Here is a 24971-nt window from a genome sequence, read left to right as displayed (position 1 = left end):
ATTCTCGGCAGACTTGGATAGAATATACCCTAGCCACTTTGAAAAATGGCTGAAAATTAAATATATTAATTTTGTAATGTGAAGATCAAATGCACACATCACTACAGATCAATGCTCCAGCACAATATTATGCATAGATATTGGACAAGGTATGGGCATGTATGCAGTAAATATTGGTAAAATAATAAAGCATGTTACATCATTTTATGAGAAACATGAGCATGTAAAAATGTGCTCTTAAACATATATGCTAGGCATACATTAAAGTTAAGTAAAATTTAAGACAACGTTTTGTTCAATTGAAAATTTACACACTTGCCATGTAAATAATTACATAAATCTTTATGCAGAGTAAATTTGTCAATATGGGAATGACTGTGCTAGTCAATCATTCTATATCAAAAAGTAAGTGGACATTAAGAATACCAAGTTACACAAATGTAATGGTATTCTAACACCATATTTTAAGCTACCTGTGTAAGACAAAATGTTTTTTGGTGTGCAATTTATTTAAAATCAGTGTAGCCCGAGTTTTAACACTACCTTGAAGCATATCCTCAATATCAAATTACAAACACACCTGCTTATCACATATCAGCTTCAGTGACATTTGATTGAGGTTGCACCTCCGCAATGACAAATATAAGACAGCTCTATGAACTGCATCACATACCCATGTACAGAACCATGGAATCTAGAACACTGGATGAATGAGCATTTGTTTCTGGCACAGTAAAACTTCAATCAAATCTGATATGGAGTGTCAGAGTCTGATAAACATGCATACTGAGATTTGAAAGTGAAGAAGTTGGCACCCATAAGACCTAAAACTCAAAGTTAATCAGAGCGGCTCAACTGCTTTCCCTTCTTTCACTACTGGGGGTGTATTGTCATTGATCACAACATAGGGAACACTGTTTCTGTACAGAATATATCGCTGTACTATGAAGATCATGTCAAAGATGATTGTCAACAACCCAAGACCAAACTTTGTAGGATCTGCAAATATTTCATCCCAATCATCTGAAAGAGACAAGTAATTTGTCAGTCATCAAATAAATTTGGTGGATTAAGAAATTGAGTTGAAATTGTGTGAGAAATGCATAACCAGCATTTTCTACTCACTCATTATCTTCATTTAACCAACTACTTTTTTCTTTAACCACAAAGAGGACAAATTAATCAAGATTTGACTGCTGCAGTACTATCTTCCTGCAATGACATGCTCTAACATACCATTGTTAAATGACACCATAACCATCTGTAGAATACTGAGAACTCCACCTATTATGTCAAACCACACTGAAAATATGTTGAACCCCTCACAGCTCTTCCTCCTGTAGTTTAGTACAGCCTGTAATAAAGGAAACAAAAATCATCAAAATCCTCATGAAAGATGCCTAAAGAAGTCTGTGAGCAGCATGCATTGAAAATCGAATGAAATTTATCTCTATAAAAGAGAAAGTAGATGAGACTACAAATCCTTACCTTGAAGTTGTCTTTCAACAAGAGTTTTGTACTGAGCACTAATGGTACTTATGCCAAATCAATTAAGTCAATGAATCTTACAAGCCAGTGAACTAAAACTTGAAAACTCAAAAAATCTATATAAAAAAGAAAAAAAAACAACAATCTGGCAATGAAACATTACCTGTGGGACAGACTTGATCAGATTAACTCCAATCTTGATATAAGAGAAGAAATACAGATAAGTCAGCCATTGTATGACACTGGTAATACTAAGAACTAGACCACCTATAGAGAACAGAATACTGCCGGTTACTAGTCCAACACACAGCCAGGAGACTCTCTGACCACCCCGCTGAAAATAGAAAATCACTGCATTTAGGTCAATTTGTTTCCTATCTCTTATAAGACACATTTGTTTTATTTCTTTCAAAATTACATCAAATGTCATGTAATGAGCATGAACAGTGCAGCTTACAATTCCATCTTTTAACAGTACAGTATAATATACATCTGACTACCTGTACATGTAAGGAGACCAATCATGTACTAATTTTTAATACATATATCTCTGCCTGAGAAAATGATACATTTAAATATATTAAAACAATTATAGATCCTGCGACAGATGGAAAATGTTAGCATAAATTTACAGTCCTGCTGAGTAAATGTTCAAATGACAGCCCCTGTACAGTTTGTGTCATATTCCCATCACTATGTTGTACCTCATATATGAGACACTGTACAATTTGCAGTGAAGTCAAAGTCACAGCATGGATGGAGAAGGCAACATCATTGTCCTGCACTGGTATCTCTCCTCTAGGGTGGCTAACAAAATACTCTGACTGAAATAAATAAACAAAATTAGTCCAATTTCCAGACCATTTGTGACACCTTAACTTAATATAGAAAATTTCACCATACCATGTGATTGCAATTGAATAACTATGTTCTGTAAGATGCCCATCCAACCTCTCTGTTGTCCTGCCTACTGCCATTATAATTTTAGTAAAGTGAGTGAGATACATGGCACGAATCTGTTCAATCAGCTGAGAAACGACGTACTAAGTTATGCCATTACCCTCTACCAGGGTGAGTGATAGATTTTTTACAGATATTCACAGATATGTCTCTAGCTAGATAGATGGTCATTTTCAGCTAAACCCACCCTGTTGAGGAATCCCATGTGGGAGCAATTATCTCTGCCCGCGCGCCAAAGACTTTGTACTTGCTCTGCATGAGCTTCGCTTCACAACCATGTGATAACTGCTCCTTACGCAACCAGTCTAAGGCTTTTTTATCTGTCACAGAAGAGCAAGTGATTGAAGTCAGAGTAATTAACTGTCTTGATTGCTGTCACGCAGACTTAGACTGGACCTGCTAAGTGGCAGTGCCTGAGCAGTTATGCAAACGATTATCAGCCATGTAATCAGCCTTGAGATTCCTCAACAGGGTGAGTTCAGCTGTAAATGACTATCTATCTAGCTAGAGACATATCTGTGAATATCTGTAAAAAAATCTATCACTCGCCCTGGTAGAGGGTACTTATGCCATCAAGATTGACTGGAAATTCAACCATAGACACACACAGAAAAATGGAGGTAACAGAAAAACATATTTAGAAATTTGTGTTTCAAACAGATTCTTTGTTGCACCTTAAATTTCAATAAACAACTCTGCTGAGTTTGCTGACTGGACAAATACTTAATTTGATTAAAGAAAAAGTGTATTCGGTAAGGTCGAAATGACCAAGTACTTCAAATAATTCAATGAATGTAATTACCATGTTACTATTCTGCAAAAATGTTTTTACAGCTTCTCTGTACAAAATAGGTAAACAGCATCAAAGATTCAGTCAGGATGCAAAATAAGCTGCTCACCTGTACATTAGCATCCCAGTAGACACAAACATTGAAGAACAGATAGGAGAGATGCCCAATGAAGTTGTATGCCAGGAAGTCAAAACTGAAACCTACAACACTGAAAAAGAAACAAAGCATGTCAGAACTGCTTGCACATGTGGTAAATATTCTTATTTTTAATCAACAACTGAGTCCAAATTTCAGCCAATTAAATCTTGTATGTTCACCTATTCAGATGATAAAACATTGCACAATTAACAATTAACAAAAGGCCAAAATAATTCAGGTAGCACGTAGTTAACAGAATTTCGTGAAATAGATTTTTCATTGTCTCTCGTGTAATGTTGGCAAAGAAGGAAACACCAGTAGTTTCTAAAGAAGCAAAAGGTGTTTTTCACCTATAAGGCAAGGTATTTCAGCCTCTCATCTACAATGACATCTTAACTTCCAAAGCTCACATCCATATGTCAGTCATGTGAAAAACATTTAGTCTCTTTAGAAATTACTTACTTTTTCACCACAAACAGAATTAATTAATTCATTTGTTAACTTAATAAATCTACTCCAAAGATAAGCCTGACAGACTACCTTTTTCTCCTCCAGTTAGTGTAGATCTGGGTGTAGAATGATATGGACCAAGAGGCAAAGTAAAGCCAGCCTATGACTTGATTGATTATCACAAGGTATTTTGAATATACCACTGAGATGTGGATGCCCTGGGATGTGACACTGGAAATAAAGTAACACAAAGACTAAACATATAAAGCAGGAGGGAGGGGGGAGAGGCCCTGCCATCCCTAGACAAGCATACACTTGGCATTAAATTGAATTAGAGACTTTAACATGTACAGCTGTACATTGTATCAGTTATGCATTATTACACAAATGTAATGTAAAACTTTACTACCTGTTATTTCATACAGTTAAATGCTTACCTAACATCTAGACTTCTTATCCCTAGAACCAACTTCCCTGGGTTAACTCCAGTGATATTCAGCTGTTTGGCCTCAGATATGTTGGCAATGAATGTGATATTACTTAAAGGCTTGATTATTTCAACTGACTGGTATTCCAAAGGCTGTTTATCCTCCAGATATGTGAAATATATCTGAAAGTCTCTATGAGCAGGTTCACTGGAATTAGTAGAGCAATATGTTTAAAAAATCTACAAAAAACAATAAAAGAGTGCTGTAATAAGTACATGTACCAACCATCAAGAAAACAGTACAAAATGTTTGGAAAAATATTAATATTTTTTCAAAACTTCCCAAGAATTTGGTCTTCTTTTCTTTTCCATGAAAAAAAAGTAAGATAATAGCAATTTACTTCCAAAAAATATCTTTTAAAAAATTTAACATGTTGGCAAAAGAATACTGTAAGGGTCTCACACCTGAGGTTCAGGTAAACTTTTTCAGATGAATGGACCTCCAGCTGCACCTTCCCTTCAGAGAATGTCAAAGCAATAGGTTTCCTAACAGGACCTGCAACATAGACAATTGTGATTCACTAAATACATGTATTGTACAGTAGCAACATGATTTCATGTTAATTTGAGGAACGTGAAGAATACGAAACAGCTTGTGTATCAATTTAGATATGCACAATTCTAAAACTACTTGCGCAAGCAGTGTATACAAGCAATGCAAGTGGACTGGACAAATTTCAAACCTACACATGTCGTTTGTCGTGAGTGCTGTACGTGTGGAAGGATGGACAACAACACAAAATTACCTGTATGCCAGCAGTGTATACCAACAATGCAAGTGGCTATCACAACCAAACTGCATTGCAAATCTACTAAATTCGCCATCACAGTATATGGAACTTCTCTGTTGTTCTGTGAGCAAAGAACCAAGAGGCTGGAGCCTGGAGGTATCAAAGAATTCCTTGGAAGTATCGACTAATACTAGTTAATGGCCATAGCCAAACATGCTTGCACATTACTCCAGCGCGAGAGACTTCTACTGGCAAAATTTCGTTGTCTCTTCTGAACAATAAGGAGTCAACATCACGAGGAATAGTGCCATGGTCTACTGCCATGCAATGTACAACACACCGTACACAATGTACAAAATTCTTACAAGTTGTGATTATGAGTCACAAGCATCTTTCAAACGCCGTGACCCAGTTCATTTCTTGAGTGTCAACTGAGTTTTCTTTTTATACATGGCCCACAATGCATTGCTAAAAGGTCATTTTAGGGCTGAGGTGAAGATGGAAATAGCTTTGCTCTTTGTTCTTTTTTTACTTATTACTTGTAAGGATTCATGAATTTACGAGTTTATTTTTAAAGCAGATTTTGTTTTAGATTTACTCAGTAAAATACATGTAGCCCTGTGCTGCCCTTTTGATTATAAAGTCACATGACTGGAATTCTCCTTCGCTCTCTGATACGGAAGAGACGACTTGCCGAGGTTTAGATGAGAAACGTAGATGAACAATTTACTGTCAGTTAAATGACTTGTAGTTTTGTTGGGTATGTTTCGCTGTTTTATTCATTATTATTCACTTATAATTTACACGGCAGTATTGCACTTTTAAAATTGGTTTCACTTCACTAATATTGTGAACATTATAAGTTTATAGTTTCACTTTCAGCTTGGTAAAAGAAAACCAAATTTCGTGGTCAAATGTCTATTATTATGAATTGTGCTGTATATGTTAGTATATTGAATTGCACAGTCTCTACAGTTGGTTGATTATAAAATAAACATGCACAATGACTGCAGGGAACACAGTATCTGAATACCGGTGTAACGAAACTGTAACATAAGGTCCGCCCTCCATATAATAGTTAAAGATTAGCCTGCCCTAAGCTGGTCAAAGTCTAAGGCGAGGCTGACCTGTACAAATGAATGGGAAGCAGACTTTATCATGGGGGACTCTCTGCCACGTTACACCGGGTACAGAAATTATATATATATATATATATATATATATATATATATATATATATATATTTTTTTTTTGTAGTGGTTGTATTGTAGTTGAGACTCATGATTAACTCAGTGCAGAAGCAAATGAAAATCTCAACTACAATACAACCACTACAAAAAAAAAAAAAACGTTACACCGGGTACAGAAATTATATATATATATATATATATATATATATATATTTTTTTTTTTGTAGTGGTTGTTTTGTAGTTGAGACTCATGATTAACCCAGTGTAAAATATGTATTTTTCAGATTAAATAACAAGCTGTTAGTATGAGTGAACAACTAAAAAACACTCTTGATTGGGACTGGACTGCGACTGTCCCTCTGCAGCACCTGTCTTTAATCATGCACAGCATCCTACCCCCAGCACACCTGAAGCCAAATCCACACCTGGAAGCACAGGTACAAGAGTTGATCAGCACTAAGACAACAGACAGCTCATTGGAGTTGATTGGCAATGCATTTGAAGGGATAATCTTTCCAACCCTCTGCCGCAGATCAGATGGTAAAGTGTTTATTGATAACCCATCCTCACCCCTGTCGTTGGTGGTGTTGAATGATCGTTCCGTTGGGAAAGAAGGTGGCGACAGACAGCTCTATGCTCATTTCCAGAACAATGGAGTACATCCTGGTTTTGTGAGGTTAACCAAGCTGGATCCAGACAGATTCACGGCACCAGTAGCAGGCAATCATTTTGTGTCCGCAGAGAAGATATCTGACATGCGTATCAACTCCCATGTCTCTCAAGATAAGCAGTGCCTTGTATATTCAGACCATACTGAGCTGGATCTACAGCAGATTCTTAATCGCCAGACGATTGCATTCCCTTGTCCTGAGTGGCCTTCAGAAGCAGAAGCATGGAGGAAGCGACAAAGAAAGTCAAAATGGCCATCACAAGATCTGGTAGAAGAAATTGTGAAGAGTGGCTGCCATGTAATCCCAGGTGCCCATCCTAGCAGCAAAAACAAAGAAATTGAGTGGGGATTTTCATTTGCTTCTGCACAGAAGAAGCTGGCACAGACATTCACACCAAGTCAGCGCCATTGTTTCCTGCTCTTCAAAATGTTGTACTATGACTACCTGGACCTGCCCACTTTCATCACCCCTGACCACCTGCTAACCCTGTTTCTGTGGGAGTGTGAGAAGATTCCACAAGAGGAGTGGGCGGGTCTCAACATAGCGACCATATTCCTGGCCCTGATTGATAAGCTACTGTATGCTGTGATAGAAGGAGAGTTGTCAGATTATTTCATTCCAGAGTATAACACCATTGATTTTATTCCTGAAGATTTTGAGTTTCATCTGATGGATAAGATCAGCCGATTGCGGCAGGATCCTCTGACACATTTGCTGAACTTTGCTAGCATCTACAGATTTTCGTTCTCACCCTCAGAAGAGTGGAAGACTTTATCCAAACCACTTCTAGAAGACATACAGGAGCTGCATGAGGATCAGAGTAGGTCTACAGTAAAGGCTTTCCTGCCATTTGCAGACAAATTAGCAGCTTGTTTCTTAAAAGAAACCAAGGATAAGGAAGTGTTGCATGCCTACCAGTTTATTGCTTCAGTGTTTTTGCAGGGAAGACTCCGTGTTTTGGATCTTTTCTCAAGTGCACATCAGCGTGTTGGAGAAGACCTAAACCTTTGCATACAGTTAATGGAACTCAGCAAACGAGAATTTCCGGACAACAAGCACATGTATAGTCTTTTGGGGAACCTTGGTTGTATGTATCACAGTCTGGCAAACAGGTCACCTGCTGGATCAGAAAAAAGAGAGAAGATGTTAAAGAAAGCAGAAGAGCAGTTTGGTCTAGCCTTAGCCTGTCCAGAAGCCTCTGGTGCCACTAGAATGGACTACTGCAACTTCCTCTGCAATGCCAGAGGACAGTATGTTGATGCCATTCCGGATCTGCTGAGGATTATTGAAGCAGAAAAGGAAAGGCCACAATCTGGAAACGCATATGACAGTGCAGAGGTGGGAAATGTTGATGAAAACCTCCAGTTAGAGATCCAGGCCTCTGAAACAAACAGTGTAACAGTATTGTCTGTTATGTATGCTTTTTACATGCTCATCAAGGCTTACCTGCAAATAGGAGAAGATGAACCTGCCTTGGCAACCCTTAAAGAGTTCCATGATTGTGTCCATGGAATCCTTAGAGAGAAGATTACAGATGTTGAAGAAATTGCCATTTCATTTAATCTTCTTGGATACAGTTACATGAGGCTGGCTGACAAGGATGGTTATAAGAAAGCAGAAGCTGCCTTTAATATGGCGCTGACATGTAAGCCAAATTATGCATTAGCGGAAGAAAAGAGAGATGAGTGTAAGGCATTAGTATTGTCACTAATTGGACCAGACGAACAGGAAGAAGTCGAGGAAGAAGTTATCCCACACAAAGATGGTGAGCCGGAGCCAGGTGCTCAGTCAAGTGGATGCCAAACTGGGTGCAATAGTGAATCTGCCAATGCTCAACAAGAGGAAGTATTGGATTTAGTTCAAACTCTTCTGGGTGATATGATATATGATCTGGATTAGTTTGCAAACGACAATTAATTCCGCAACATGAAAATAAGGACATGGAAAAAAGGAATGAAGTCAAGTGAAAAAAAAAACAGTGCCATCAGTGACGTACTGCTAAGTACTGAGGTCTTAATTACCAGGGACTGCGACCCATTTTACAAGTATAAAATGTGATTTAGATCACGGGACTGCACATAAATAATTTGTTTCCCTAAATCTTCTAAGTTGTTGTACGTGGCTAATAAGTAGAACATAAAATGTGGAAGTTTTCAATCGATCCAGCCCTTGCAAGCGTGCTTTTTTTCTCCCATTTGTATCAACTTTTGATACCTCGGTCGTTTTCATTCAACATTGAAGTACTCATTCACAATAAAAAGTATCTTTCCGAATTGGAAAATTTTGCTGAAACTTTTCTTCTAAGTGGATTATTATATTTCTTGAGCTTCAGACTTCTGATGAAAACTCTTTTCTACTGTGTTATTGCTATTGTAAAATTGAGATGTTTTGAAAAGCGAAACGAAAGAAGTTGAGCTTTTTGTGCCATTGTGTCCAATAGTTATCTTAGAGGTTACATTTATATGCAGAAAGAAATATCCCCTTGTTTGGGAACATAAGTGATAACGAGAAATTTATTGCTAAATAAATGACATACAAGACTTGTTGAATGTATTTCATTATGTAGAAATTATGTAAAAAAAGAGATAACAAATCTAGCGGTTCAAGATATTTTATTGTAACTTTCAACTTTAAATTACGAACAAAATACATGTACATGAAAGAGTTGTAAGCCTCTGTATCCAAAACTTAAAGTACGATTCTCGGCTATACTCTGTTGTATGTATCAATATAATAACTACTTTCGCGTACCATAGGTCTAACAAGATACCTGGCCGAGCATAAGTATGAATTGAATTTTGAAATAGAATTAAGTCGAAAGATTGTCCTTAACTTAAAAGCCAAAAGTTTTTATCTGTTTTGACAAAAAATAAATCAGTGGTTAAATGTCTCCGATATGTAAACAGTACTTGTCCTTACTAACGAAGAAAGTAAGGACTTATTATTTGTAAAAAAAAAAAAAAAAAAAAAAAAAACGTTGCCCTGTCGTTTACATGTACATTTTGCCCCGTGTATTAGGCCTACCAGTTTATAGTTAGGCCTACTTATAACAATGTTCATCACAAACATTACTTTATTTGCACGTAGTAGGAGGTGCGTAGCAGGAGGTGATCCAAAATTGTTCAAATATCTCACATATAATTGGAACTCGATGCCAAAAGATATATAAAGGTGCATTTATGTATATATATGTTCATCACGTTTTCTGTACCCCTGCAATTCGGTCAACTGTTAAATCCTTAAAAATTGAAATGAAAGCTCATAAAGTCTACTGATATACGAATTTCTTATTTTTCTTCGCATTTCTAGAAGACGCGGAAATACAGCTTTTGTGTGCACAGGTGCCAATCGCAGGTATTTTGGACAAAGTGAAAAGGTTTAGTAATTTGTCTTTGTCTGAATACAACATGCACGCATTTAAAACTCCGCTAGACCCCCTGAAATACACCCCCGAACACTGCATTTATATTCTGTGTTATTGTGTTTGCTAGACATAATATTGTTTGTGTCAACATCAACATCATTACAGAGGAGTTGTGCATGGACATTATACTTAAATATACCTACTGGCATTTTTTTTTTACAACGAGTGTCATGCAAGTGAGATCGCGTCTTTTTTGTTAACAATGCCTAAAATAGGACGCCTTCATTTACACCTTGGGTTAAAAACTGGTTCATGTACAACGACCTGCAGTTAAGCGAGAGGCGGCGGGACAACGACGCCCACACAAAGAGTGTCTAAACAGGTCTGGTAAGTTGACCAATCTATGGACAATAATCTTTATTTAGGAAGAAACGGAAAATGGTGTTATTGATGTAAGAGTATGTATATAGTTATGTAAAATTCCTTAGGTATATTGTAAGCCGTTGCCAAAAAATCCTTATTTACTGCCTAAAATACATTCTTTTGGGTAACAGATAAATCTTCAGAGGTCAGTGACTAAATTAATTAATATTTATACACATGTCATCTTACCTGTAACGTCATAATTGCGATTTTGGGGTAAAAATTGAAAATCGGTTTCTCAAATTTCTCGTTTACCTGAGCATCCACGAACACCGTTCCAATGCCAATTTAATGACACTATGGAGTACTCCAAAACCCTGCCAGCGATTTTTCTTAAAAGTCTTTGTTCAGATTTTATCGATGATAATGCAAAATAATGCCCCTTTTAATAAAAATCTGTAATTAGGGGCTTCTAACTTCCTAACAAAAACATTAAACCAAAATGACGGCACGGGATTGTAGTCCATACACTCGTGGTCAACTCTGGAAATTTTCGTTATAAAATCTTGTTGAGGAATGAAGTTACGCCCCGCACCGATTGCAATCTCCCCTCAAATGAGAAAGGTGTGAAATTGACGATTAAACTTTTGAGTTGCCTATGCTTATACATTCCAACGAAAAATATAAACGCGGATATTTTATAATTTCGAGGGGATTTTTTTGTTTTAAATCAGCACAGAGAAAAATTCATTATTGAATAAAAAGATGCAGGAAGAACCTCATTTTGGTTTGATAATAAAGGCTTACATTGCCCTTAAATGTTTCTCTAAAGTTTATATGGTATTTGTTTAATTTCAATTATGTACGGCAATTCACATTTGGTTTTACATCTACATCTATCTACCGTATATTTAGAGACCTCGAGTGAGAGTTTTGATGCGAAAGAAAGAAAGCCAAGAAAATCTTTTCTTGTCACCGTCGATATTTATCTGGTGCATACTGACCCTACCTCTTATTGAGCTTGAAAGTCACCTTTATTGGATGGAAATAGGTAGTTATAAGACAATTAAAATTCTACGAGCGTTTCCATAAACATAATGTATATGCTTACCAGAGTAATATACCACTAATACAGCCCAAATATCACTATGGGCTGAAAGAAATACGGGTCCGTGAGCTGATAATGTCCTTTTCAGTAACATTTTTTCATCTTGGATTAAAGTAGAAGTGAAAATGCAACAGGCGAGCGATTCGGGCAACACGTATGGGGAACCCACTCGATTTGAGCACGTCATTGACAGAGTAGGTGAGTAACGGGGAAGTCTGTTATAAGGGTTAAGTTCTATATGAATAGTATTCACGTATGTTGCTAATAAGTTATGTAACAATGTATAAATACAAGTTCTCTCAGGGGGGGGGGGGGGGCGGCGGGTAATGTTAGGTTTGCCTTATTTGATCGCGATTGGTGTATCGTAGTCTTGAACTCGTATAGTACAGTTTTATATCCTACTCGAGACCATGGGTGTTTTAGTTCAACGTGTGTACGTTGCCTAAATAGTTCTGTGATGTTTATTATAGCGATAACTTCCAAATAAAATGATACTTCATTCAATAGCATTAATAAGAGAAAAGCAAAAGATAAGCTGAAGTTCAAACCACAGATTGGAGAGAGATGATGTCTAAGAGGATAAAATATTTGATGACAGTTTTTTTATAACAAGAAATTTATTTATAATATTAAACCAAGGCTGGCAGGCACGACTTGAACGAGTGCGTTCCACGGTCTGTTACACTCCCATTACTCACAAGTTTAATATTTAGCCAATCAGAAACCTTGGTTGGTTTCAGCCAGATACAACACTCGTCGCCGAGACATACGTGAAAATTACTTGTGTATTGTCTCACCTGCAGTTCGACACTACACTCGTAATATTTCACATACAGCTCGGCGAATCGTATTGTATCTATCACGTTATAACGCTTTTTGAATCGTTGTCCAATTGTACAGGTTTGTTGTATCTAGGGCAGGTCAAAATGGCATTTTATATGGATAAAATAGGGAATTTTCTGTATCCCCCAGTATCTAAAGCCAATTCGCGAGAAGACAAACGAGTTTACAAATGTTTTATTTATGTTGTAATGGTATTTGTGCAATTTCATGCCTCGATTACAATTTACTTTGGAAATGTTGCACTTTGAATTTTAAGGTGGATTTGGGCGTCGACAATTTGCAATCTTTATGCTGATTAACTTTGGAGATTTTATCACGTCAACAACGATCATGGGACCCGTGTTCTTCGGAGCGACGCCACGATGGACGTGTCCTGCATCAAATTGGACAAATGAAACCACGCATGTCCTACTTCCAGATTCCAGCACACAATCGTTAATTATGTATTCCTTCAATGAAACAGCTTTTGGTGACGCGAAGGAAATGCTCCAGCACGACTCGTGCACAGATAACAATGAAGTGTGTTCTGGCTTACAGTACGTTTCAGACTTCACTTCTATTGTGTCTGAGGTAGGTCCCAGGCATGGTGTTTGTGCATATGGTTTTAGAAAAAATTGGTTTCATAATATTATCATCATCATTGAAATAATGATATTTTTATTGAACTCTAAATAATATATTGTCACATTAGTAGCTTACTGCACTTTATGTTTTTATAAAGAATGAATAATTTAAGCAAGTAATATCAAAGAAAAGTATAATGAAATAAATTGGATTCCCTTCCAAGCTTCATGTAATAATAAATACCCATTTAAAAGCTTTATTATGTCCAAAAGCAATTTTGTTTTACTTATTCCTATGAATAAGTATTCACATAATGAATATTTCATAATGATTTTACTAACTTGAACAACTCAACAAAATTCATTAAGTACAACATAAGTACGTGCACTAAAAGCACTCAGAACGCGGACCTCCGCCAAGGCAAATTAATTTTCATCTCGATTAACTTCCAATCAATTAACCAAGTAATTGATTAATTTAATGCTAATTAACTAATTAATTACTATTTTATAAAATTAACCGATTTGGTAATAGTTAATAAATCATCTCCAAAATCTTGCCTTTTTCTGGCCTATCCTGAAAATTTCACCAAATTCCCCCCAATTTTTGCTAACAGATGGACAGACCAAATATAAACAACTAACTATAAACTATTAATTTGTTTTTGAATCTTATCGTTTCTTACTTGGTCCATTCCCAACAGGTTCTGAAAAATTTCATCAGAAGCGTTTCACAACCTTTCCATAATGAGAAACAAACAAAAAGACGAACGGAATTAGGAACTTAACCACAACAATCTTTAAAGGCGTCAACTTGCAAAAGTTGCCTTAGTTTTAATTGAATAAGTCGGATCTGCTGTAAACCACGAAACGTTGTTATCTAGAACTGAAGTAGGTACGTTATCATTTCAGTGGGATTTGATATGTGGTCAGAAGTTTGTTAGTTCTATCATCACAACGCTTCAGATGGCAGGACTTCTCGTAGGAGCATTTGTGATCAGCCAACTCGCAGATTCCTTTGGTCGCAAACCTGTTTGGTATGCAGCTGTCACACTGAGTGGGATTATTAGCTTCTCTAGCACATTCTCTCCGGGTTGGCAGGTGTTTGGAGCCATGAGGTTCTTCACTGCTATGTGCAGCGGCGGTGAGTTTGTATATTCTGATCTTTTAGAGGAGAACTGTTAAAAAACTTTCCATTATTTTCTAAGGAATTTCAAACAGCAAAAAGAGAGAGGTCCTACTACATGGGTGGAGATACAATTTTTTCTTCTTTCAACGAGTTTTATTATGATTGTGTAATCTTACAAACACTGCATGTAAGACGCTATACGTGTTCTGGCATATATCGCTCAGGTTCACAGCGTACATTATTTGACATACATACCGAAAAAAAATACTCGCATTTCACTAAACACTCTCCAGGCATATCTTTTGGGAAGCAACCCCTCCCCCCTCTTCTATTAGCACTACGTGGATGCATACACAAGCAATGCCGCATTTTAAACAATTCAATACCATATTCAATAAGATTAGTGGAAAAAAGGAATTAAAGTAGGTGTTTACGATTTTAGGATTGATTATTGTGAACTTCGTATGGGCTTTGGAGTTTTGTGGAACAAAATGGCGTACATTAAATGGCGCCATTGGTCTCTGGGTTGTTGGGGTGCTGCTCCTTACCCTGTTAGCCTATACCATCAGGGACTGGAAAATTATCATGTACATCACGTCACTTACTCCTTCTTTGATCTCGTGGTCGTTCTTTAGGTAAGTCAGTTTGTAAATTAAAGTTATCACAGTGACACTAATGTATGTAGGCTACTGTTTTTTGGTATTTAAATGTCTAAATCAAAACTAACAAATATCTAAATGTGCTTCATCTTGCTTTTTTCCTACATTAATTAGGTTGTGGGTAAATGTATTTTAAATTAGCTATGTCAGAATTTCCGACTTTTGACAATATTGTTATTCTCACAAAAATAGAAATACTTTAAAATACAATCATAATACCATTCAGTGCCGAAATGAAGGTAAGAGCATACGCAAGCGATAACATATTGTACGACGTGGTTTTCTTCTTTATATTATTCCTTCGGCATGTTAGGATGGTTTTTGAGTTGGCCTGAACCGTAAAAAATATTGATAACGCAACTCGATATTTGTTTTTAAATAACTATTGGAAGCTTATTAACGTATTCTAAAGGTTCCTGCCTGAAAGTCCACGATGGCTAGCAATGAAGGGCCGACTTGAAGAAGCTAAATGCATACTTGACGCAATCGCAAAGAATAACAAGAAGGAGCCAGTGGAAATGTCACAAATACAGAAAGCGGTCGAGGTACACAGATACTTCCAAGTGTGGTGGTAATAAAAATTATGAATAAGGTCTTAAAGGTCTAGAATGCATATACTGATATCGGTGAGAGAATTCAATTGTATACATCGATATTATTAGCTAATTCAATGTGTTAAATTTTGTCAGGAAGAGAAGCAACAAGCCGCCGAGGAGAGGCAATATAGTTTTTGGGATTTGTTTCGAACACCACAGCTGAGTCGTTATAACGTGGTTCTAATGTTCATTTGGTAAGTATACCCTTTTCATACAGTTTACTAGTCTAAAACCTCGGGTATCTTTGCGCTAAGCTAATTTGTTGGGATCTGAAGATGACAGCCGGGGTTGTTTTAGACCTTCTGGTACATAATTCGTCACCTTCTTCTTATTCACTGGTTATTTTTAGGTGATTTTGCTACCTTTGTACGAAATGCGACGTTAAGTTATTTAGGTTGATTTCTAACTGCGCTTAGGTTTGTGCAGTCTTCCACATATTACGGACTGTCTTTGAACGTAAACAATATGCCTGGCAACGTTTATACCAACACAGCGCTGCTTGCGGTGGTGGATCTACCGGTAGCACTTTCAACACTCTATTTAAATAATAGGTGAGTGCAAAAGCGAAATGTTAATAGATTGACACGAATTAAGGGTCAAAAACCGTATCAATTATTTTGATATATAGTCTCAAAATAATGTACATGCATAGATAAGAAAATGGAATCTTTTAGACAAAGTGTGCAAAACCGTTCGCAAAACTGTGATGTGTGAGTTCTTAGGTTTTAGATTTTGAGTCACCTTCGGAAAAGTTGGGGAAAATTGCAAATGCTGTGTTTTTACATAAAGGTCAAATGTGCATTAGATGCTTTTAATTGTTAAATAATGGGTATTATATTTGCTTTTAGGGTAGGGCGACGTATTACCTACTTTGGTTTTATGCTCGTGGGAGGATGTGCTATTTTTTCTGTGATGTTCATCGCAATTTCAGGTATGGCAGAATATTATAATGGATGATGAAAGTCCTTATTTGTTGAAGAAAAACTATTTCAACAGGAAAATGGAAACCTGAAAACGTTACGATTACTCTCAGGGACTGATATGTTCAATGTAACTTGACACAGAATACCCAATTATTTCTTATTTGAATATGAAACTAAACCTTTCCACAATAATTTTAGGCCAAAAAGAAAGCCTGAGCACGCTGGTCACAGTACTGGCTTTGGTAGGCAAGGCGGGGGTGGCGGCATCGTGGATCGCTAGTTCACTTTATGCAGCAGAACTCGCACCCACCGTGATAAGGTGGGTGTTACTTTCTGGCAGCATTATACGCACTACCTCCAGATCGTTAACGTTATAATTAAAACGTTAATTCGAATGATTAGTCTTTCTAACACACTGGTTTACTTTAAAACTGTTTAGAATTGGACTTGCAAAATATTTAAAGTATGAAATGATCACTGTTTTATGTAGCCAAACTAAATGTAACGCAGAATATATATTTTTTTAGGAACATAGCATTCGGTACGGTATCGATAGCCGGGCGAATAGGTGGAATCGTAGCTCCACAGTTTCAATTACTGGTATGTCTATACTCTTTTACCTATGCATATATTTAAACTTGTCTTCATGTCATATTATGAAGTCGGGTTGCTGATCATGTAAGGATCATCCCGTCAAGGATATCGTAAGATACTTTTGTCACTTTTTATTCATAGAGTCAACCGCTCAATCTCAGTGCTTATATACAGATTGACCTTTCCTCGCCCAATGCAATGAGAACTTTGTTCCTTTTCGTGATTTCAGAATTCGATTTCTATGGAGCTGCCGTACATTGTATTTGGTGGTTTGTGCCTGGCGATGGCCTTCCTTGGCCTGCTCACTCTACCAGAAACAAGGAATAGACCTCTGCCGGACGCGTTACCGGAATGGTCATGTTGCGGAAGAGGGGAAGGGCACGTGGAGCTGGCACAAATTGGAGAAGCCACAAAAGATGGCGATCAATTAAATTTGCAGATATCGTAATGCTGATGTGAGGACAAGAAATATTGTCTTCTGGTATTCATAAAAAGCATTTTTGCAAAAAACGCACGATTTATTTGATTCACACAAATACAAAATAAAAGGCAAAGCTTCCATATAAATCTGAGGCTAGGAACGGATGAATCTATCCGTAACAAAATATTTCTAAAAGGTTCTTTATTTTCTAATACTTCCATTATAACAAAAAATTTATAAAATACTTTCTTGATATTGACTTTATAGTGGAAAATATAGAGTTGTATTGTAAAGCCCCGTGAATTGGGCAGATAAATTTTCTGTACCAGTAACCAGCTGTGCCATTTCTTAAATGCTGTGCAAAAATTCTCGCTGGACAAAAATGAGCACATGACTTAGCCTGAGAAAATCGGGAAAATTTGGTGAAAATCTCTCTGCAACCCTGGTAGAGGGTAGCAGATATAAATATAACTATACATGAGGCAGACGTGTTCAGATGATGGAGTTGAGCTGATGCAGGTGAAGCAAAAATCCATTATATATTGATTATAATAAGAGTGCAGAGATCCATTGCTTACAACAAGTGCATAAACAGTGTCAGTGTCGTACTTTTCTTCTCCGAGAGGGACTTTGTTTCATCCGCGATGCTCTTTCTGACCATTCCACGCAAGGATCCGTCGTCTACTATATATTTTCAAAGCATACCGTATGATGAATATATGTATAAAGCCATCACAATCTAGTGTTTTCATTCCCCTTAGACACGTTGTGGTTTTCCACGGCGCCGTACTTCATGACGTCATCTGGATTCTGATCATCGAGGTCTGAATGTCGGTTCTGTCTTCCACACCACGCCCAGTCTGGCAGAGCATCCAGGAGCGCTTGTCTGTTTGTCTCTGGTAACAAAAGTCCCAGAAAAGCAGCCGCCAGTGCAAAACTTCCAAAGATGATGAAAGGTAATTCCAGGGCGACAGAGCTCTAAAGAATCAAATATGTTTTTAGGTTAATATCTCGTTTTTAACAATAAAATGTTTTATTGAATGCCACGGAAGCCACCATGTTACAATCCTGCGGCATTTGCCTGAATTTAAAAACAAGTGAAATGGACCATTTTGCAACGACATTAGTTCTCTTCCCACCGAGGTATGAACACAGCAACATACATACCAAGTAGGCAAACTGTGGGGCTGCTACTCCTCCTATTCTACCTGAGATAGAAGCTGCACCACAGGCGATGCTCCTGAAATCCAGTTGCATAAGCAATAATGAAACCAGCTGGGTGATAACGTAACTCAAGAAGTTATAAAGACTTTACAACTTCTTGCGTAACTGTAGTGCAAAAAAGCTTGCTGGATAGAAATGTGCAGTTTGTGGATAGCCAGTGGAGCATCCTTTAATATCTAGTTAACATTCCCTCTGTGACCCTACTAGAGGATGATAAAAGAGAAAGTGAATATACACTAAGGTCACTTAACCAGTTCAATCGAAAAAGTACGTTTGACTTTCAACTCAGTAAAGGTAAGATTGTCTGGCAGTTTCTTTCACCTCACAGTCTCTCTCTCTCATACATACCTTACAACCGTAGGGTACAGCTCCGCAGTATAGAGATAACTAACTACCCAGGCGGCTGACACACCCAGTTTTCCCAGCAAAGCCAGTACAGTGACCAATGTTCCCATGGTTTCCAGTTTACCTGCAATGACAGCGTGTTGTCCTTTCATATTTTAAAAGAGGAGCGAGGAAACATTTAAAGACTTTCCTTTTTCTTACAACATGCAATCCTCACATTCCATTCTATTCTAACATCCCTGTTTGAAGGCATACAATGCGCGGTAGTACTTTACAGATAATAATAATAATAATAATTTTGCAGAAATGCGAACAGTTTTCAGTTAATCACCAAAGCACATGTATAAGTTTATCCTATCCATAGCTGTTGAGAAGATTATGATTTGTACATCCGTTTTCAAGTAATAACATTCATTTTCAACCGTTGCAATTGAAATTCACTAGTCTTCATGTCTACTGCGAGAGTGACTGAAAATGAGAAGTAAATATGCTATATGCTATATGGTGTGCATAAGTCATTGAAATTTCCAGGAAAAATAACCAATTGCTACATAAAGACAGACGGACATGGTTTTCAAAAAGATGCGACGAATTATAAAACCGTACCGGCCACTCCTACAAACATCACTGAAAAGACTGCAAGTCCTCCGATTAACATGAACATAAACATCGTAGGGCGACGACCGATCCTAGAAAAATAATAATATTTGTAGTTACTTGTCTTTTTTCCCTCATTAAACTTTTAAGGCAAATGGCCCTCCATACTTTTTAAAGATTTTTTTACTGGAATGAATTAGATTATATATAACGCCTTTTATCGAATTTTAAAAATTACTTTAAACGGTCCTTTAAACTTCCAGTGGCCGCTCCGAAGAATTTATAACTAATGGTTACCTTTTTTCATCAAACTGTCCTATAATTTTTTCATAATTTGTAAACATGTTTACTTGTTGTTTAAATAGGCTGTGGAGGCTGTGGCTGGCCAGTCCACCAGTGTCAGAAGGACGGTATTGATGTAGATGTCTCCCGGGAGATTCCTTACGTTCAGAGACAGCCCATAGTACATCGCTGCCTGAACGAACCTACATCAAAAAAGGACATGAAATGAAGGTCAATTTGATAAATACCATAGAAGGGCAAACTTTCCTGACCCCATAAAAGACAAGTTTACTGCGATACATTTAAAAACAAAATATTGCAAAAAAAGATTTACTTCTGCGATAACTTACTCACCACACAAACATCAGTATCAGTGTATACCGTGTCAGGAGAGGGGTACGGAAGAGATCCCAGAAACTGTACTTGCTCTCGTGAGCTGATCGGCGCTTTTCTTCCTATTTGAAAAATGAATTTCAGTCAGAAAATTATAACTTTTTCCATTATACATAAGAGGTTGGCCACCATTAAGGTAAACTGCATTCAAATATGCTTCGACATGATATTAAATATTGAAGCTTGCCTTCAGCACGATTACAAGCATTTGTATTTTCCCGTTGACTCAGGTTATCCAGTTCAATGTTAAGAGGTCCATTGATTCAAAAAGAAATTTAGTGTCCGTGAAATGCACAGTTGAGGGGCGCTCTTTACCAAAGTCCCTTTTAGCTGTTTTAAAATTGAACCGAGGACATTTGTCCAATTTTATTATTGACAGAGGGGCTTCTGGGAGACAATAGTGGGGGGAGGGGGGTACTCACGTCGATTGCCTTTTGCAACATAATCATATCCGGGGCAGGTTTCTTGTTGCTTCTGGCAATGGCATCTATGGTCTTCTTAGCCTCATCAAGCCTGCCGTGCATAGCAAGCCAACGAGGACTCTCTGGTAAAAACCTTAAGAAGAAAAGTAAAAGTGTATGTTGAACGTCAATCAAGTTTGCTTCCTACGTGCCTGTTTATACAAGACTGTTCCCGAGGAGCAGAACAAAAACCACATGAAAAATGCACTCACCTGCAGAACAGCCATAGTACGACGGGAGGCGCTAGTGACGTTATCATCACGAATGTCTTCCACTGACGTACGAAATAGGCAATCAGCGCCAGCGTCATAATGGCGATCTTCCAGAAGGTCACGGCGCCGTTTATCGTACGATATTTTGTCCCTGTAAACTCCAGAGCCCAAACGAAGTTCACAATCAATAAACCTGAAAATAGTACCAAATACTACAAACACTTTCTTTGGTCTTGGAGAACTACTGTAGAGTTATTAAGAGTACTGGTAAAATATTTTTGTACATGAAATGTCATGCTGATATTTTCTTGAAATGTTTTTACGTTAATCTACAAGATTTCGTCAATATTTATACAACAAAGTCCATAGTTCCACAATAAAGGCACAAATACTGCACATACTGTATATAGGAAATTACCTCCGGCGCACAGTCCATTGAAAAAACGCATCGCAGCAAACACTTCCCACAAGGGAGCAAATGCGTTAGCGAAGCCGACAACCCCATTGAAAGTGATAGTTGCGTACCACACCGGTTTTCTTCCAAATGTATCAGCGAGCTGACTTATTATCAATGCTCCAAGCACAACACCTACCATTTGGATCGTTGTGATCAGATCACCGATGTATTTGAGGTTGCAAATAAGGTTCCACTGAAATGATAAATAATAACGATTTTCTATTCAGAATGTGAGATCTTCGTTCAAAATTAAAACCATGTGCTCACCCCAACCCCCTAAGCTTCGGAAGCCGTTACACCCTTATCACTCAAAGACAATATAACAAGCCAAACTAGACAAAACAAAAAGACTTTCCATCTCTGTCCTCTACATATTACAGGAAAACAGTTTTCGTCTACTGTTTCTCTTCTCCTTCTGCCTTCTCTTCAACCAAACCCTGGATCCGCCACTGATTCGTTAACACTCGTTAAGCTGAAGAGCATGGTAATGGTACAGGTAAAAGAGTTGATAAGCCGGAGAAAAACTGCTTTCCATATAATTTCACGGGAATTTCATTGCCTTTTTCTACAAAAAGTTAAAACAATTGGCCTACCTCTGAAACGATCGAAGTGAAATCCGAAACATACTCAATCCCTGGGCACATTCCGCCGTCAGAGTTGCAGGTATCCAATATAATGGCCGGACTATCGTTGGTTCCATTCCCGTAGAGGTCAACAAGTTCTGACAAATGGCCAGTCCTATTCAAAGTCCGGTTCATCTGCGGACACAGCCACTGGGGTACTGCTGCGAAAAACACTGGCCCAAGCATTGTCCATCCCGTAACGAAATCACCCATGTTGATGGCGAGGAAGATCGCCAGCTGGCGACGACCAAGACCACCTAAATAAATTAATCTTTATTATTCATTATAACATTAACATACAGAATGCACTAGTTTTTTTTTAATTCTTTACATTAAGTTCCTGTAAAATATTTTGAGAAATGAATGTACAGAAACACCCAGAAAAGATTTTGTATATTTTTAGGTGAATATTTTCTTCCAATTTCAATACAAGATATGTGACTGATGCATCCGCCCAAATTCCATCATTCCATTCGTTGGGATCTACTCAGAAACGGTCATGGCCCCCAATTCATTTGAGAAACAGACGACGTTGTTTTGCTGTTTACAGTGGGTACCTCGGAGGTCGTCTGGTATTCTGACCTGCTAAGACCAGTTTGGTGTTCGCTAATAGCCTTGAAAAACGCATTTTTGTGGCAATTTACCCCTCGTTCTCAACGGACTGGGTGGTTTTTGTTTAGTTGCAGCAGCGTATCATGAAAGACTTTTTAAAATATTTTAGCTAATTTCAAGAGGCAATATATTGCTCCAGACAAAGAGATTTAAAAGTAGTTTAAATAACACCAAGTTGCCTTATTCTGTAATAAATTCGAACTCCAACGGCTTTGTAACCAGGACAGCTTTTGACCCTGGATGCAGTTGTGTCACTGAAGTAGGAGTGGAAAACATGTTACACGAAGAAGGATTGGCTTCAATCTTATGTTAATGTGGGATCAAAAGAAAAAGCGCACCACTTGGCATGCTGCATACCCAGTTATTCACCACCAACTGTCTTTGCTATATCAATTTTTTTCTTACTGCGCCGCCTGGTTATGTTGACACGGCGACATCAAGTAGCTTGTTTTTTACTGTCTTTTATTGCTTGGGTTTCGGCAACCTGAGTGTCAGAAGACACTGGGAACTCGCATCTTTACACAGTTTAAACGATCAACATGCCTATGGAATTTCTTGCATTCTCTGAAATTCATGCTAGGGACTCGCCGGACAGGTAAATAAAGGTTAATTGGTCTGATATATACCGCCAGCACTTTTATAAAAACCGCTGTTTTATCATTGTCTTCTTAAGTTGACATAGTCTAGATTTTGTCTCGATTTATTTTTTGTTTGGGACCCATCGGTAATTCTCTACTAATTGTAACATTCTCAAAAAATGTGGACCAACTCCCCCAACTTGTTCAAAAAGAATGGGACAATATAACTGTCTACAGGAGATAATTGCAGTACGCGGTATACGCACACGCTGTTAGGCACGTGATCTTTAACGAGCACACCTTAATGCCAATTGTTTGTGGATTTGGTGACATTTGATGGCGTCTTTTCAATTTAACAGACATTTCTTTGCATCGGTAGAAGTCACAGTGAAACAGTGGATTTGAGGGGGTACCTCTTATAAACTTTACTAAATGGTATAAAATGTGTATATTTTCACCACTGTTTTGTATTTTTTGTGGATTTGGTGACATTTGATGGCGTCTTTTCAATTTAACAGACATTTCTTTGCATCGGTAGAAGTCACAGTGAAACAGTGGATTTGAGGGGGTACCTCTTATAAACTTTACTAAATGGTATAAAATGTGTATATTTTCACCACTGTTTTGTATTTTTTTAACCGTTACTCATGTTAGACGCGGTATCCATAATAAAAAGCACTATTTCTAACAATTTACAGCTGTGAGGTGATCATTTGTAAATTAAAGTACATGGAAATGGGGGTGGGACAACCTTTTTGACCAATGTTGTACTTTAGAACAAAGTATTTTTCAATATATTAGAACAGTGTGTAACAGGCCAAGTGCTATTACTCAGAGAAGAGAGGCGAAATATAAAAACATAAAATCGGGTTATTTAAAAACCATGCTCACTAGTGTTGGGCCTTTTCTGTGTAGATATTTACCTTTTTATCGTCAACTGATCATCACTAATAAATTAGTTAAGGTTAAGTTTGCACTTACCTATCTGGTCAAATATCTGCTCAAAACCCTTGTGTTCAGTTGCCATGCTTTGTTTCGCTACTGCTTAATCAGGCCGTGTCCTTACTACCCAGCGAAAGGAAGTAATCAAGTCTGAGGTTATAAACAGCTTCTCCGAGATTAGAAGCTTTTTTAATCATAGGCAAGGCCTTGACGGGTGCACAGAAAACTGGTAATTTGAGCTGGTGAACTTGGTGTCAGCATAAGTTTTAGTACTCTCTGTAGTGGCACGTCTCTCTCTGCACGTGTGCAGCGGCGATGAGTTTGTATATTCTGATCTTTTAGAAGAGAACTGTTTTTCTTAATTTCTATGGAAAAAAAAAACAGAAATGTCCTACTGTCATTTAAATCAGGGGTGGACATACATTTTTCTTCTTCCAACTAGCTTTACCATGATTGTGTAATCTTACACACGGTATATGCAAGACGCTACTTGACATACGAACTGAGAAAAAATACTCGCATTTCACCAAAACACTCCTAGAACAGAAGAAAGCTTTATAATACCACGGTCACATAGCATCTCAAGGTGTTTATTTACATATATATAATCAAGTGGCCAACTACTTGGACGTAACTTTAACGTTAAAAAAAGCATATAGGCATATCTTTTAGGAATCACACTCCCCTACCCCTCTCCTCTACTGCCACCACCTGGATTTATAAACAAGCAATGGCACATTTTAAACTATTCATTACCATATTCAAGAAGACTAATG

The 24971-nt window shown here is 37.6% G+C and overlaps 4 protein-coding genes across 5 annotated transcripts; 2 read left to right on the top strand and 2 right to left on the bottom strand.

Annotated features, from left to right (window-relative positions):
- Positions 1-488: 488 nt before the first annotated feature.
- LOC106164046 (cystinosin) lies at positions 489-5480 on the bottom strand. Its single transcript, XM_013541830.3, has 9 exons — positions 5061-5480; positions 4720-4810; positions 4265-4462; positions 3918-4058; positions 3348-3447; positions 2193-2312; positions 1652-1822; positions 1237-1354; positions 489-1023 (listed from the first exon to the last, which is right to left on the bottom strand). The coding sequence occupies exons 1-9, from the start codon at positions 5137-5139 to the stop codon at positions 842-844; spliced, it is 1200 nt and encodes a 399-aa protein (XP_013397284.1). The 5' UTR covers positions 5140-5480; the 3' UTR covers positions 489-841.
- A 22-nt stretch (positions 5481-5502) lies between these two features.
- On the top strand, positions 5503-9570 carry LOC106164043 (uncharacterized). Its single transcript, XM_013541803.2, has 2 exons — positions 5503-5805; positions 6520-9570. Exon 2 carries the CDS (start codon positions 6541-6543, stop codon positions 8803-8805), a length of 2265 nt encoding a protein of 754 aa, XP_013397257.2. The 5' UTR covers positions 5503-5805; positions 6520-6540; the 3' UTR covers positions 8806-9570.
- A 1021-nt stretch (positions 9571-10591) lies between these two features.
- Positions 10592-19464, top strand: LOC106164059 (organic cation transporter protein). The gene is made up of 12 exons (XM_087001408.1): positions 10592-10657; positions 11859-11939; positions 12841-13154; positions 14060-14291; positions 14719-14911; positions 15348-15480; positions 15625-15725; positions 15948-16082; positions 16380-16462; positions 16653-16773; positions 16982-17054; positions 17278-19464. Exons 2-12 carry the CDS (start codon positions 11867-11869, stop codon positions 17494-17496), a joined length of 1677 nt encoding a protein of 558 aa, XP_086857534.1. The 5' UTR covers positions 10592-10657; positions 11859-11866; the 3' UTR covers positions 17497-19464.
- Positions 17656-24421, bottom strand: LOC147763962 (solute carrier family 22 member 15-like). 2 transcript variants are annotated; one of them, XM_013541848.2, is made up of 11 exons: positions 24235-24421; positions 22034-22320; positions 21402-21633; positions 20984-21176; positions 20733-20865; positions 20272-20372; positions 19986-20120; positions 19645-19727; positions 19042-19162; positions 18637-18709; positions 17656-18447 (listed from the first exon to the last, which is right to left on the bottom strand). In XM_013541848.2, the coding sequence occupies exons 1-11, from the start codon at positions 24278-24280 to the stop codon at positions 18202-18204; spliced, it is 1650 nt and encodes a 549-aa protein (XP_013397302.1). In that variant the 5' UTR covers positions 24281-24421; the 3' UTR covers positions 17656-18201. The 2 variants fall into 2 exon arrangements, with proteins under 2 accessions (XP_013397302.1, XP_086857521.1); XM_087001395.1 differs by lacking the exon at positions 18637-18709.
- Positions 24422-24971: the final 550 nt, after the last annotated feature.

Source organism: Lingula anatina, chromosome 1 (genome assembly GCF_051362555.1).
Source record: "Lingula anatina isolate TDL-2025a chromosome 1, LinAna3.0, whole genome shotgun sequence".
Taxonomy (NCBI): Eukaryota; Metazoa; Brachiopoda; class Lingulata; order Lingulida; family Lingulidae; genus Lingula; species Lingula anatina.
The sequence above is the reverse complement of the archived record's forward strand: the minus strand, read 5'-3'. Positions and strand labels throughout refer to the sequence as shown.